Consider the following 15,716-nt stretch of genomic DNA (forward strand, 5'->3'; position numbering starts at 1 on the left):
CTAGTAAATGACCCTAATCTACCTTTATTACAAATAGTTTCCACACATAGGCTGGAAGCAGAATGAGAATCAAGCAGTACCTTGGGCTCTTCACTACCTTGACTACCAGCCCCATTCCCAGCCCTTGTTTTCCCACAACTCCCCCCTCAACCAGCCCCCGGCCCCAAAAGGCTCTGTTTCACTCCAGTGACTTTTTACTCTCTCTTTAATCACGTTTGGGTGAGAGGCGCTCTCCAGCAGGGCAGACCCATTCTGGGTATGGGACCCATCACTGCCCGCCTGCACTTCCGTATCACCAACCCGATGGAAGCTGTGGCGCTGGGTCAGCCCTCTTCTGAGAGTCAGGACACCGAGTTCCTCCCGCACGCTGCCCTGGGCACAGGTGTTGGACCTGTTCCCTGCGGCCCGTTACCTGGCTGAGGGCAGGGTGTCTCTCTCAGACCCCTCGCCCATCCAGCTGGCCGGATCTGACACATGCAGATACACAGACCCGGCGAGAAAGTCGCAGGCGCAGACACAGCGCCACACGTGCGGCCACCCACAGCAGCTGCGAGACACCTGGGCCCAGCTCCAGAGGCTGGGGGGGGCTGGCCGGCCAGCCCGGCGGAGGGGGCAGAGCCCGCCGAGGCTCGGGGGAGGAGGCTGCAGTCAGCTGGGGGAGCAGGACGCACAGACCCGGCGGAGCGCAGCGGGAGGCTGCCCAGTCCGCGCTCAGCACTCGGACAGCGCAGAGCCGGGAGGCGCCTGCCCCGCCGAGCCGAGCCCCGAGAGGAGCATGTGAGCGCCCGGAGGGACACGGGGACCCGCTCGCAGCGGAGGGACCTTCCGCGCCTGCCCGGCTCCAGCATGGGGCTCCCTCTGCTGCTGGGGCTGCTCCTCTGCCGAGCCGGTAACTGCAGGGGTCTCCCGGGGTGCGGGGTCTGTGCCCGCGGGCGGTGACACGCGGTCCGAGAATTCACCGACTCCCGGCGCCGGGCGGCGCTGAGCTGCGGGGCGTCGCTAGCGGCTAGCGGGGCTCGGAGTGTGGCGGGGCCGAGCGGCTCCGGCCGCGATTTGCCTCCCCCCCGCCTCGCTCCTCTGCGGCCGCAGGTGCCCCGGCGGGGGGCAGGCAGGCTGCCCCGGCCGGGGCTCCGGGACTGCACTGGATCCCCCGGGCGGGCTCCTGGAGGGTCTCTCCCACCGCCCCGGCTCGGCCGCGGGCTGTGCTGGGCCCGGCTCCGCCTGCGTGGGGTCCGGCTCCCAGGGCCCCTGGCCGCCCCGCTGCGTGTGCCGCAGCCCAGGGGCTCGGCGCTGCCTCGGGCGGCGGAGCGCGCGCAGGGGGGTGCGGACGGCTGCGCGGGAGCGGAGCGCGCTTCGGGGGAGCCGGGGTCTGGCGCTGAGCCGCTTTGTTTTGTGCGAATAAGCAAAGGGCGGAGGTCTCCCAGCTCTGCCCGAAGCCAGCATCAAGAGCGCTCCCGCGGGGGTGGCGACCTGTCTAGGGACAGTTTTTATACCGGGTTAACTATCCCGGTTTGGACCCGGTGTCGGTAAAGGGTCCCGGCTCTACGGCTACCTGTCCATGTGCGTTAACTCGCTGTAACTGTGTTCTCACGAGCGGTGCTTTCGGTTAAAAAATCACAGCCCGGCCAAAAGAGTTAATTCAGCCCAACACCCGAGAGTGGAGCAGGCTCTGTATCTGTTTGCGGAAGCGACGGCGAATAGTTTCGGTTGGGATTTGTGGCTCCATCCTGATCACTTGCAGTTATGGCCAGGACCCAGTTTTCGGTGCCAGAGAGCAGAACGGGCTGGACTGGATTATCAGGCGCTCTGAGCAGGTGTTTCGTGGCCGATTTACAGCACAGAAACCCAGACATCCCTTTTTTGTAGCGAAGTTGTAGCACGGGTAACGACGCTGCAGCCAAGCCTTTATTAGAGGCCATCGTAGCTGAAGTTTGCTCATGGGATGCTTCACCGAAAGTGAACTTTGCATTAGCAAGGGGTTTATTCTGGCAGATCCGGAGGCTGATGGGTTTTTGTTTACCTTAGGGCCCACGGAGCGGCTAACATCTCACAAGAAGGCACAGGTTCCTTTGCAGGCCACTCAAAGGGGTGCTAGGGCAAGAAAGCCTCAGCAAAAAATTGGCATTTGCTCTTGGAGTTGAGCTGCATTTGGGGAGTACTTGAGTCAGCACCCAGATGTTGCTACCGTGCCCTTTCCTGGTCGGAGGCATCTATCTACATGTTTTGTCTTCTTCTACAGCGGAGGGTCAATCAGTGAGCTAAGGAGGTTCTAGGTTTTGCCCCCAGTTTAATGATGTTTTGTAACCATTTAAAGTTAATAGAATATCGGGGTTGGAAGGGACCTCAGGACGTCATCTAGTCCAACCCCCTGCTCAAAGCAGGACCAATCCCCAACTAAATCATTCCAGCCAGGGTTTTTCCTTGGGTCCAGTAATTACCCTCAGAACCAATTTTACAGAAGTTTGTGTTCCTGGAACCAAAATATTAACCACAAATATGGGAATTACTCAAAGTAAAAAGACTCCTCATGGGTCTGAAAGTTGGCCCCGGGGAGCCAGGGCTGGGGGAAAGAGACAGTTCCTAGTCCCACTACTATCGCCAAGACAAGAGGAAGAGGCAGATCTGAGAGGAGACAACAGACAGTGGAAGTGGCTGCAGCTTCTTTTCAGGAGTCACTGGGACCTGCAACATCACCACTAGTGCCACATGCTCTCACACAATCTATTTTACTGGTAGCCAAACCAATAGCTAGCATGTGTTCTGCTCCCAGGTTTCTTGCACTGCAGGGCCTATGAGGGTCCCCAGGATTGAGTGAGCATCTGGATTCTGTAACTAAATGACAATCATAATCCAAGAGCCTCATCTAGTGATGGCAGCTGTGAACAGAGGCTGTCTATGGCTGCTCTCTCTCCTACTGTTGCAAAGTCAGGGGAGCTTAGATTATAAAAAATTTCTCTACTGACAGGCTTGCTAATATCTCCATACAATCATCACAGATCCAGTACAACTCACTTGGGAATTTGCATTGCTGATATGGTTGAAAATATAGGAGTTACAAAACCCATTTCACTCTACAGCTCTCAAACAGTCCCAGAGTCCTGTCTGTGGCAGTAGATTTGGGGATGATTTTGGAGCTTTCAATCCAGTAAAGCTGAAATTGCTAAAAATCACACTGACTGCTTAAAAGATAAACTGAGACAAGGTGGATGAGGTAATATCTTTTATTGGACCAACTTCTGCTGGTGAGAGCTCAGTAAGCTCGTAAGCGTGTGTCTCTGACCAACAGAATCATAGAATCATAGAATCATAGAATATCAGGGTTAGAAGGGACCTCAGGAGGTCATCTAGTCCAACCCCCTGCTCAAAGCAGGACCAATCCCCAATTAAATCATCCCAGCCAGGGCTTTGTCAAGCCTGACCTTAAAAACTTCTAAGGAAGGAGATTCCACCACCTCCCTAGGTAACGCATTCCAGTGTTTCACCACCCTCCCAGTGAAGAAGTTTTTCCTAATATCCAACCTAAACCTCCCCCATTGCAACTTGAGACCATTACTCCTTGTCCTGTCCTCTTCTACCACTGAGAATAGTCTAGAACCATCCTCTTTGGAACCACCTCTCAGGTAGTTGAAAGCAGCTATCAAATCCCCCCTCATTCTTCTCTTCTGCAGACTAAACAATCCCAGTTCCCTCAGCCTCTCCTCATAAGTGATGTGTTCCAGACCCCTAATCATTTTTGTTGCCCTTCGCTGGACTCTCTCCAATTTATCCACATCCTTCTTGTAGTGCGGGGCCCAAAACTGGACACAGTATTCCAGATGAGGCTTCACCAATGTCGAATAGAGGGGAACGATCACATCCCTCGATCTGCTGGCTATGCCCCTACTTATACATCCCAAAATGCCATTGGCCTTCTTGGCAACAAGGGCACACTGTTGACTCATATCCAGCTTCTCGTCCACTGCCACCCCTAGGTCCTTTTCCGCAGAACTGCTGCCTAGCCATTCGGTCCCTAGTCTGTAGCAGTGCATTGGGTTCTTCCATCCTAAGTGCAGGACCCTGCACTTATCCTTGTTGAACCTCATCAGATTTCTTTTGGCCCAATCCTCCAATTTGTCTAGGTCCCTCTGTATCCTATCCCTGCCCTCCAGCGTATCTACCACTCCTCCCAGTTTAGTGTCATCCACAAATTTGCTGAGGGTGCAATCCACACCATCCTCCAGATCATTTATGAAGATATTGAACAAAACCGGCCCCAGGACCGACCCTTGGGGCACTCCACTTGATACCGGCTGCCAACTAGACATGGAGCCATTGATCACTACCCGTTGAGCCCGACAATCTAGCCAACTTTCTACCCACCTTATAGTCCATTCATCCAGCCCATACTTCTTTAACTTGCTGACAAGAATACTGTGGGAGACCGTGTCAAAAGCTTTGCTAAAGTCAAGAAACAATATATCCACTGCTTTCCCTTCATCCACAGAACCAGTAATCTCATCATAGAAGGCGATTAGATTAGTCAGGCATGACCTTCCCTTGGTGAATCCATGCTGAAGTTGGTCAATAAAAGGTATTATTTACCTTGTCTCTCTAATATCCTGGGACAGACACAGCTACAACAACACTGAATTAAAGATGAACTGTCACATGGGGAAGACTTTTTGTTGGTGCTTACAATGCAATCCATTTCATTGCCATGTCTTGTTCGTGGATGTCTGTCCCTCTTTGGCTGATTCTCAACTGTGTTTGTGTTTACTAAAGAAAGGGTTTCCTGCTCCCAAACCATTGTTTTCTTCAGCATAATACCTAGAGATCCCAACCAAAATCAAAGCCCCATTATGCTAGGCATGGTAGTACACAGATATAGTGAGAGACAGTCACTGTACCAAAGAGCTTACAACGTCACATTTTCTCTACATCACTGCCAGGCTAACGGCAAAGCAGAATCAGCTGTCACAATGGCCAAGAAACTACTAAAAAGGCATAGCAGAATGATAGAGACTCATGGGCAGCATGACTTGAAAAATTAGAAGGCATGGGCAGCAGTCCAGCATGGTGTCACATGTCATGCAACCAGACTCTACTGCCTACAGCAAATAAACTTTTGAAGCCAGCAACAGTGGAAAAGGTGACAGAACAAATTAAACAATGGTGACAGCAAATAGTATGAGAGGTGCCAAAGATCTTCCTGAACTCCAGACAGTTCAACCAGCAACCTAATGACAAAGATAAGATGGAGGGCAAGGACAGGTATCCAAAGAGCAGCGCCAAGGCTATACATGGTGAAAGTATAAGGACAACTCGACCGCCACAACCCTTGTATCCTAAGAACAACCAAGGAACAATTGCCCTCAAGAGATGGCCCACATAGATTCACACACAGGAGCTACAACAGAAACTGACAATGACAATGTAATTAATTCCCATTAGTGACCCTGAGAAGGTGGCAAATACATGCCAGTTAATGAACCTGCACAAAAATCTCCAGAAGAAAAACACCAACAGATGAAAGGACTTCAAATAATATTCCTCTAAGTGGAAGAGCCCTAATGTTGCCAAGTTTCAAAGACTCCTACATTGTTAATTCAATAATTTCAATTAACATCCATTATAGGAAGAGAGAAGTGTCCTATATAAAAAATGTACATATACTGATATATCTCTAGTTAATATTAAGGGTACCATTTATTACCATAAGAATACGTAGCATTGTTCATAAGTGTCATAGGTTCACTATAGTTGTTATTCTGTACTGCAAATGGCTTTTTAAATGCAGCTCTTATACCTAGTTCCAGCACTTGAGTTTTCCTTGGGGATCTTCTGTCCCATGTAGGTACTGAACAGCCCTGATCCTGATCAGGTTTGGAAGATTGCAAGCCACCCATAGGAGGGTTTTTTTATAAAGCTGGCAAATGGCTTTGTATATAATCTCTTGCTATCCCTTTGCACCAATGTGAGTTCCTTTTGATGTCCATCCTCTCATTTCTAAAGGGAGGGAGGTCTTGTTCCCCACCTGTCCTACACCAAAGGCAGAGGATTCCATCTCACCCAGATCAAATACACTTTCCAGCGTCTGCCTTTGCAGAGATGTTCTTGCTGAGATAGGACAGAAAGCCTGCAGTGATGGTTCTGAAACAATTATTGTGTGGCTTTCTCCCTGAATGAAGCCCTATCACTCTGTCCCTACTTCAACAGGAGGCCTCCTTGCTCTTCCAAGGGACTGCATAGCAGCTGAGAAGATTTGCCTGATGGACTCTGCGTGCAATGCCACCTACCAGGCCCTGGAAAACTGCTCCCTTGATAAGACGCGTTTCCTCCCTCTGAGTCCTGATGCCAGAGCAAGGTGCCGGGATGCAAAGCTAGACCTCAGAAGCAGCCCTTTACTGCACTGCAAGTGTCACCGGCGCATGAGGAGACAGAAACACTGCCTGCGCATCTACTGGACGGTTCACTCCAGCTTCACACACGGTGAGATGGAATCATTGCTTATACATTATCTCGTAATTACACAAACCTGTGTACTATTAACACACACCCCAACAAGGGCAGGAGAGGGGTTCAATAGAGAATTCTGCCACAGCTCACTCTCCAGCCCTGGAGGTGGTTGCTGGAGAAACATCACACGGGCTTCCACCTCCTGGGGAAGAGGAGTCACTGGTCCTTTACAATAAATGTTTAAGAAACTAATATAATAAACAAAGCTTGGACACAGATTTCATTTTTGGTTTAAAACTTATGACATGAGGTGGTGAGTTTATGTTCATGAAACAATTCTGGGGCTGGACCCTCAGGCTAACCAACGGGACTACAGAGGGTCAGAGAGAGGGGTAGGGTGAGAAGGGAGGTTACGCTGCAACCTAAAGAAACACAGAAAGTTGGTTTTGTTCAGCAGTGAGCAAGGGATTAATTAAAATGAGAAAAACAGTGTTATCCTGAAAGCTGCTGTCTCACTGCTTTACTGTAAAAAGCTTCTGCCTAAAACTTCCCCCCCTCCCTGCTGTAATTTTAAAGGGTCAGTGCACATATCCTCATGAATGCTGAGACTGAAAAGGAACAAATGAAAACTAGATCTAATCCTGGACACAGAGAAGCCAATGAATGACTCCCATGTCAAAGCTGCTTAGTAACACACCAGTATCTCTGATAGGTCGGGGCCATGGTTTGCTCTTGCTGGCTCTGCCTGGTTCTTGAGTAAAGCAGTGTGTTTCTGGATGAACTCCAGTCCTGTGGGTGCAACCAGATATGTTTTGTGTGTGCATGAAAGTCTCTCTAAAAGGAGAAGCTGGTTCCAGTGTGTCCCCCCTCCCACCCCCCCCCACCCCCAATCCCTGAATGTGTGTCTCACCTTCCCTAGGTTATTTCAATTTGGAGACTTCTCCTTATGAGGATCCAGCAAATGAAGAACCCTGGAAGATTGACTACAACAAGCTGGCAGCTTTGGTTTCAGGTAGGGATCATGACAGGTACACATTTCCCCCTTTTTCTTCCTTTCTCAGGGGCCACCTACTGGGCTGAAGATTATTAAGAGGGAAAATATTTTGAGGCAGCACCCCCGTTAAAACTGGTCAGGGGAATATTGGCTCCGGAGGACCTGAGATAGACAGGTGAAGCTTTTGGAGTCAGCATGTCAGAGAGTGGGGTGGATCCGTAGATCCCACTGCCTGTAAGTGAAGCTATCCAAAAGGTAACCCGTTAGGAGAGATTAAAGGGACAGTCAGAAGAATGGAATGCATCAAGGAAAGCCCAACAAGGAAACAAGTCTAACAATTTCCATTTTATAAATAATCCAGATTTTTTAAAACTATTAAGATACAATAAATATTGGCATTTTCTCCATTATTTTTATTTTCCTTTAGCTTGTTTAGAAAAATCAAAGGTTTAGTTAACAGACAGGTGAGATCCCTCTCCGTTGGACAAAATCCACTTATTCCAAAAAGCATTACCAGACAGAAAAAAATCTTCCATATGCTCTGATATTTGGTGTACCGCAATTTCTCTATATACATTACTAAAAAAGCACCTACCTCTGATTTAGTCCTTCTTATGGCCTGCCCATATCATGGAGGATAGATCCATCAATGGCTATTAGCCAGGATGGGCAGGGATGGTATCCCTAGCCTCTGTTAGCCAGAAGCTGGGAATGGGTGACAGGGGTTGGATCACTTCATGATTACCTGTTCTGTTCATTCCCTCTGAAGCACTTGACATTGACCACTGTCAGAAGACAGGATACTGGGCTAGATGGACCTTTGTTCTGACCCAGTATTGTTGTTCTTATGTCTAGTGTTCCCTGAGTTGCCTTCTAGTTTGTAAACTTAACTAAGAACAATTAGGAATATTTATGACCAGAGAGATAATTTTACAATGTATGGTTTTAGAGTAGCAGCCTTGTACTCCTTTTCTTTTTACAATGTATGTTACTTATGGTGGTACACAATTTTTTCCAGTGAACTGCTAGAATGTCAGTGGCATAAACCAGCATATGTGCCATTCAGTTTACTGCTCTTTACACCATACATATCTTTCATTGCTGTCCTCAAAAGGAGTGTGTGTCAGGATATGGGTTTATTTCATTGAGCAATTCTTTTTATTTGTTCAAATAACGGAATCGAATCAATCTCACCAAAGATATATCTATAACTTTTTTGTCATTGTTGCCAACAAAGTCCTGAACTCTTTTCATAGACCTTTATGTTCAGCTGGAGTTCACCACCACTTTACATGACCTTAGATATAATCTTTTTCCCTTATCACTGTCCTCTTCACTAGCAGGACAAATGTTTGAAAACTGTTTACCTGGGCCCAGAACAATGTTTAAATGTTGTTTTCAGACACTGTTCCCCAGCAGTCAAAGAGGAAGGAGAATAACTCCTCCTGCTCCATAAGGCAACGAGTGAGCCATAACAGACATAGGTGTGAGCCAGTGAAGCACAAACACCCCCCCACCCCCACCAAACCACATTCCAAAGAGCACGGCTAGTTCAGGTGTCCGCACGCCTTGGGACTAGGCCTGAATCACACTAGCACTGAGCAGAGTCAGCTTGCCTGATGCCCCTCCCATTTTCCTGTGAATCTCTGCTGAGTGATCACTAAATTGCAGTGTAACAGAGGATGGTAGCCTGCCCTCTCCCAGGGGCTGCAGGAGCCTGCAGCTCCTCCTGCCCACACCTGAAATCTCCTCTGGGATTTACTGTTCCTGGGTTTCTGTTGGCTTTTCAGGTTCACATCTAGCAGGGGACAGTGCAAATCCCTGCCTGAAAGCAACTCACTTCTGCAGTCTGAATAAGAAATGTGTCCACCTGCGCACATATTATGCATCCAGCTGCACCAAGGGGGCAGAGTCTGGAGGCACCTGTGATCAGCGAAAGTGCCACAAAAGGCTACGACAGTTCTTTGAGAAGGTCCCTGAGGATTTCACCAAGAGGCTCCTGTTCTGTCCATGTCAAGATGAGCTCTGTGGGGAGCGACGCCGGAAAACCATTGTCCCTGAGTGCTCCTTCCAGGACAGCATCAAACCCAACTGCCTCCTTCTTTTGGACTCCTGTATCAAAGACCATATCTGCAAGTACGTCTGTCAGCAAGGGGCATTAGTCCAGTGAAAAGGGCAGTCCTGACTCTCATGCTCTTCTTCTTCTTCTTCCTACAGATCCCGACTGGCTGATTTCCAACAGAACTGTCAGCCTGCAGGCATATCCCCAGATGGCTGTTCTCAGCACAACCATGCTGCGTGCCTGCAGGCTTACATGGGGATGATTGGTAAGTGGTGACCAAAGGGGAACATAAGAAGGCTTGATGAGGAGCATGCTCTCAGGCATACATGGGGATAGAGGGAGTGACAAAGAGGGTGTGCCTGAAGGTCTATGGAGCTGAGGACTGGCAAGGTCCAGGCCCTGATCTTATCAGAGCTTAAGGTCATGGTATTGAAGACACTTGAGGCTGGCCTATGTTGGTGTTTTCCCTGCCCCAGTGTAGACAGAGCCTAAAGAGGAACTCATTTTGCATCCATAATATCTATGACACCTACAAGGCCAGAGACTATATATTCTCCAATTCTCCCGTCATTGACGAGATAGCAGCATCACCCCCATGTCTCTTATACCAAATCTATTTTGCTTCTTACAAAGGTGCTAGGCTAGTCTACACTGGCAACGCTAAAGCGCTTGGTCGTGGCTCAGCGAGGGGCATAGCTCCTAGCTCTGGGGCACTGTTTACCCTGGCGCTTTACAGCGCTGCAACTTGCTGTGCTCAGGGGGGTGTTTTTTCACCCCCCTGAGCGAGAAAGTTGCAGTGCTGTTAATTGCCAGTGTAGACAAGCCTGCTTATCCTGCAGTGCCTGAGCAGCAGAGCCCTGCCCAGCTGTGTGATATAGCCACTCCTGACATTCCAGCCACTGGATGTTTCACAGCCACTTTATTCTTTTACTATCCAAATGAACATCCATTCTCAGGGTCCTTGGTTGCTGACACCTTAAACCCTGTATTCCCTCATGGTTTGGCTGCCTGAGCCTTATGGGACATTGTTGGTGACATATCCAGCAAAAGCCTTCATAGAGGCCACAGGGGCACTGGGATTTAAGATGTCCCTGGTCACACCTGGTTGTGGCCAAACTGCCAAAGCATCCCAAGGTTCGCTCCCTGTGACAGCTGTAATAGACATGAATCTGCTAACAGTGAAGCTGTATAGGCCAGGAATGAGTGGGCACTTTAACTGCATTTCCAGACTATCCCTGGTTTTTTGTAAAGTCTTCATTGTGTTAACATGGTCACTGAACTGTGTCGCATAGCCAGGCTGCAGCTGCACAATGTTTATCTGGGAACAGGCCACAGGCCGTCAGTTTGTTGGCGGGGTAACTGGAAGTTATGGTAGAAGAGCGTATCACTGCCGCATGCCAGTGCTCCTGTTTCTGGAGAGGGGTAGGAGTGTCTCCACGCTCCGCTGCACACCTTCTAATGTACGGCTTTCTTCCCACAGGCAGTAATCAGTGTGCTTCACTGTTAGGACCACTTGGGTGGGGTGCAGCAGGCTCCCTGGCCCCTCCTGCACCTGACTCGTCAAGTAACCCAGACAGCATGCACCTCAGTGCAGAGGGCTCCCTGCCCCCCAGACAGCATGCGCCTCAGTGCAGAGGGCTCCCTGCCCCCCAGACAGCATGCACCTGAGTGCAGAGGGCTCCCTCCCCCCAGACAGCATGCACCTCAGTGCAGAGGGCTCCCTGCCCCCCAGACAGCATGCACCTCAGTGCAGAGGGCTCCCTGCCCCCCAAACAACATGCACTTCTGTGCAGAGGGCTCCCTCCCCCCAGCTCCTCCCTGGGCAGCTGTGCCTTCGCACATTTAGGTTTAATGATAATTCATGATACATTGAAAGTAATACATACAAACATCGTTTAGCTAAAGTACATAGAATCTGCCCAGAGAATGGGCCTCCCTAGCCTGCAGCGTGTCCAGGGGACTCTAGAGGCACAAAGCATGAGTGTGAAGGCCATGGTGTGATGCCCTGGTTAGAGGCAGTGGCTGGTACTCACTGTCTCAGAGGGTTACTGCATGCAGCCCACCTAAAGGTTTTCATACAAACAAATCTTGATTCTCATTTCTTGGGGACTGGGAACAGGTACAGCCATGACACCAAACTATGTTGGTAACTCCAGCACAGAGGTTTCGCTGTGGTGTACCTGTGAGAACAGTGGCAACCAGCAGGAGGAGTGTGACCAGATACGCAGCATGTTCATTAGCAACAAATGCCTCAGTAAGTGCTATACGACAAGCAACTTGGGACACAGATTCATCATAATTAAGTTCAAACTTCTTACTGCTTTCCAGGTCCTACATCACACAGCCCCTGCCTACAGCTCCAACCTGCTCTCCTCTGGCATTTCCCTACCCTCTCTACTCCACCACTAGCGTCAGCCTAGATACTCCCTTTCTCTGCTCTTACAGGCATCTCTGAACTTTCTTCCACATTACACCTTATCCCCAGATCTGTTCACAAAGTCACTTCTCTGGCCACATTCAACCCCTCCCAGAGACTCACTTCTGCAGTCTCACCTATAATAAGTGAGGGGGTAGGAGAAGTTAAGAGAGAAAACCAGCATCACACTATATCCATGGCTTACTGAATAATCACATGATCTCACCACCATCATCTTGTCCTTCCTCACCTCCCCTTACCTCTGACCCTCATTCGCTGGACAGAACCTGGGATTTCAGGTGTCTCTGTGAGACACTTAGTACAGTCCTGGTGCTCAAAAAATGAATAGCAATTTGACCCACCGCAGCCTGGCACAGACCATATCAATGGGCCAGAAGCTCAGCAATAGCTCTCAAATCCTGCTGGCTGAGATTGGGTAAAATCCAGCTGTGAGTGGTAGCTGTGTCCAGAGCCCCTATTCCCCTTAACCATCTCTGGCATCCCAGCAATGGGCTTTATTAAGATTTAAATATTTTATGACTGTAAAAGCTTCCAAAGGGCATCAAATAAAGAAACAAGCATAACTATATAATTGTTTAATATTAATGTATTTTCTGTGTATATAGTACTATATAGTGAAATCTCATACGAATAGAACAGCTCCAGCCCACTCACACTGCCCACCTCAGACACACCCCCTTAGGATGACAGAAAGTAGAGGTGGAAAAACCCCATTCAGACCAATCCACTGCACCCCAGATACCATGCAAGATTGGTGCCTACCGTCTGCTCTGTGATGCTTTATCCACCACATATCCACGCCCCACAGTAATATGCCACTGCATACAATATTTACACTCACCAAAGCAAAATCACCCTTACAAACTCCAACATGTGAGCTTCCCAGCGTAGCCCGTCGGGGAGAGCTAAATTCCAAGGTGAGCAAATCCGGAAAGCACCTTCTTAGACATTTGTTTGACTTCTACCTGCAGAAAACACAATTCAGTCTCAGATGCATCTGAGCCAGGCAACTCTGGAGGGGCAGGAAGGATTGTTTCACATGCCTTCCCTGAGCTTCCAGGGGGACAGCACCAACACTTCTCTTGCTTCAGAAATGTGCCAGGTATGAATTACTTTTCTACCTTCACAAAGCAGCCAGTAAAGTAGCATAGAGAAAGTAACTAGCATCAGAGAAACAAGCAGCTCTGGACACCTGAAAGAGGGAGCTGTGCATGTATCAGAGCCTCAGAAAAGTACCCCCCTCCCCATCACCATTCTAGTTGCTCCATCCCAGAGGTTAGCAGAGGGGCCAGTGTGTAGGAGCAAGAGCCATATTACTTGGCATGGGAGGTTCCCAAATCCTCAGTGCTAATCTCAGAATGGGAGATCCTGCAGCCAGGGGCCTGAGTGAACTCGATCCAATTTGAATTAATTTCTCCCTTTCCCTTCCCAGGTCACCAAGACAAAGACATGGCCAGACATCTCTGAATACAACAGCATGCCCATGGCCTCCTCTGTGTATTCTGGAGCTGGTGTTTCCTGGCCCCCAATGGCCCTGCTGCTACTCCTGCTCCTGCTCAGCCCACCTTAACTTGACACAACAGGCATTTGTCCCTTCCACATAATTCTCCTCACTCTGCACCCAGACATTGTCCTACTAACTCCCCCTTGGGGAACTGAAGACCTCCAGAGAAGAGGAACTGAACAGTCTCACCCCAGAACAGGAAGGCCTTCTCCTATTTCACTCAGCTCCTTCTGCAGCTAGAACTGCAGGGGCTGGTTGTCCAACACTATCTCCTTCCCCCACTCCTAGCACTGCAAGAGGAAGAGTAGCCAGTTGGGAGACTTTAGGGCACTATTTTGTTTGTTTGTTCTAAAAACAAAGCTAGTCAAAAATCTGTCCAAACAGCGTTTGCCTTTTGAATGAAGGAGAAGGAGGGGCTCCCGCAGGTACCTATAGCACTCCTCCAGCTGGCCAAGTGGTGCTTTTCCTCTAGAGCAGAAAGCAGCAGACTGGTGCCCCAGCGGGCAGAGACCTAACTCTATGGTATTCTGAGAGCAGAGCAAGGCAAACTGACCCATACATTCCTCTGTAAATACCAGCTCTGGGTTCTGTTCAGGACCCTTTTGATCATTTTTCAAATCCATTATTTTAAGCCTATAAAAGAAAACCACCCCAGAGCCAAAGCAAGGAAGCTGGGCTCTGGCCTCTGCTTTTGTTTCTTGTCCCTCTCAGCCATCCATATCTTCCACTCTTAGTGCTAGCAAGAGATGTACCCTTGGATTTCAGCTCCATTTCTTCACTCAGTCCCATTAAACCTTGTTCAGCATTCCATGACACTGCCTGGCTAGGCCATGCTTTTCTAGGACTTCTAAGATAAAGCATGCAGGCTTATTCAGCTGTACCCACCACAGCTCCCTAGGGATATACCGTGCTGATTTGCAGTGCAAAGACCTCAGGCAGCTGCACTGACCTAGTGTCCCTTCACATACCCCTTTGCCCCTCCACATACCCCTTTGCCCCTCTCCTCTCTGCCAGGTTCCATTTTATGACCTATTTATTCTGGGTGTAAACACGTGTGTTGTGTAACTGCTATTCTGCTGTGCTGCAGTGGCCTGTAAAAATGTGGTGTTCAAGTGAATATTGATTTCTGAGTGCAGGTTACTAGTCCACAATCAATTGTATGAAAGAGCTGCCTTATCAGGGAAGCTTATGTTTTCAGGAGAGCTAGCAGCCCAACTCGGAGCAACTCCTCTGCACACAGGTGGTGTGTGGCTTTGGAAGATACAATGAAACTGGGCAAATGTTATGCTCCTGGAATGGATGTGCAGCTATCAGACCTCTCTACTGATCCCTGTGTTCCATTCCTTCCTGTCCCTCAGAAAAGGAATCTTGTGTTGTGTCACTTAGAATCATAGAAGAGTAGAGTTGGAAGAGACCTCAGGAGGTCATCTAGTCCAATCCCCTGCTCAAAGCAGGACCAACACCAACTAAATCATCCCAGCCAGGGCTTTCTCAAGCCAGGCCTTAACAACCTCTAAGGATGGAGATGCCACCACCTTCCTAGGTAACCCATTCCAATGCTTCACCACCTTCCTAGTGAAATAGTTTTTCCTACTATCTAACCTAGACCTCCCCCACTGCAATTTGAGACCATTGCTTCTTGTTATGTCTTCTGTCACCATTGAGAACAGCCTAGCTCCATCCTCCTTGGAACCCCCTTTCAGATAGTTGAAGGCTGCTATCAAATCCCCCCTCACTCTTCTCTTCTGCAGACTAAATAACCCCAGTTCCCTCAGCCTCTCCTTGTAAGTCATGTGCCTCAGCCCCCTAATAATTTTTGTTGCCCTCCCCTGGACTCTCTCCAATTTGTCCCATCCCTTGTGTCATGGGGGGGACCAAAACTGGACACAATACTCCAGGTATGGCCTCACCAGTGCCAAATAGAGGGGAATAATCATTTCCCTCAATCTGCTGGCAATTCTCCTACTAATACAGCCCAATATGCTGTTGGCCTTCTTGGCAACAAGGGCATACTGCTGACTCATATCCAGCTTCTCGTCCACTGTAATCCCCAGGTCCTTTTCTGCAGAACTGCTGCTTAGCCAGTCGGTCTCCAGCCTGTAGCGGTGCATGGGATTCCAGATGCCTGACTACCATAGCATCCCTCATCTCTGGATGAACAAATTACATCTCTCCACTGCACCTCTGAAATGTCCTTCATTTCATATTTCCACTTTGAATCCCAGTCTTCTCTGTGCCCACTCACTGAGGCATTAATTTCTTCCTGCTGCAGCAAGAAGCAGGG

At 49.2% G+C, this 15,716-nt stretch overlaps 1 protein-coding gene across 1 annotated transcript; it reads left to right on the plus strand.

Annotated features, from left to right (window-relative positions):
- The first annotated feature begins 673 nt into the window (after positions 1-673).
- Positions 674-14,703, plus strand: GFRA3 (GDNF family receptor alpha 3). Its single transcript, XM_037907561.2, has 8 exons — positions 674-889; positions 6,196-6,468; positions 7,355-7,447; positions 9,220-9,565; positions 9,647-9,756; positions 11,611-11,745; positions 12,900-13,030; positions 13,361-14,703. The coding sequence occupies exons 1-8, from the start codon at positions 847-849 to the stop codon at positions 13,496-13,498; spliced, it is 1,269 nt and encodes a 422-aa protein (XP_037763489.1). The 5' UTR covers positions 674-846; the 3' UTR covers positions 13,499-14,703.
- Positions 14,704-15,716: the final 1,013 nt, after the last annotated feature.

Source organism: Chelonia mydas, chromosome 8 (assembly GCF_015237465.2).
Source record: "Chelonia mydas isolate rCheMyd1 chromosome 8, rCheMyd1.pri.v2, whole genome shotgun sequence".
NCBI lineage: Eukaryota > Metazoa > Chordata > Testudines > Cheloniidae > Chelonia > Chelonia mydas.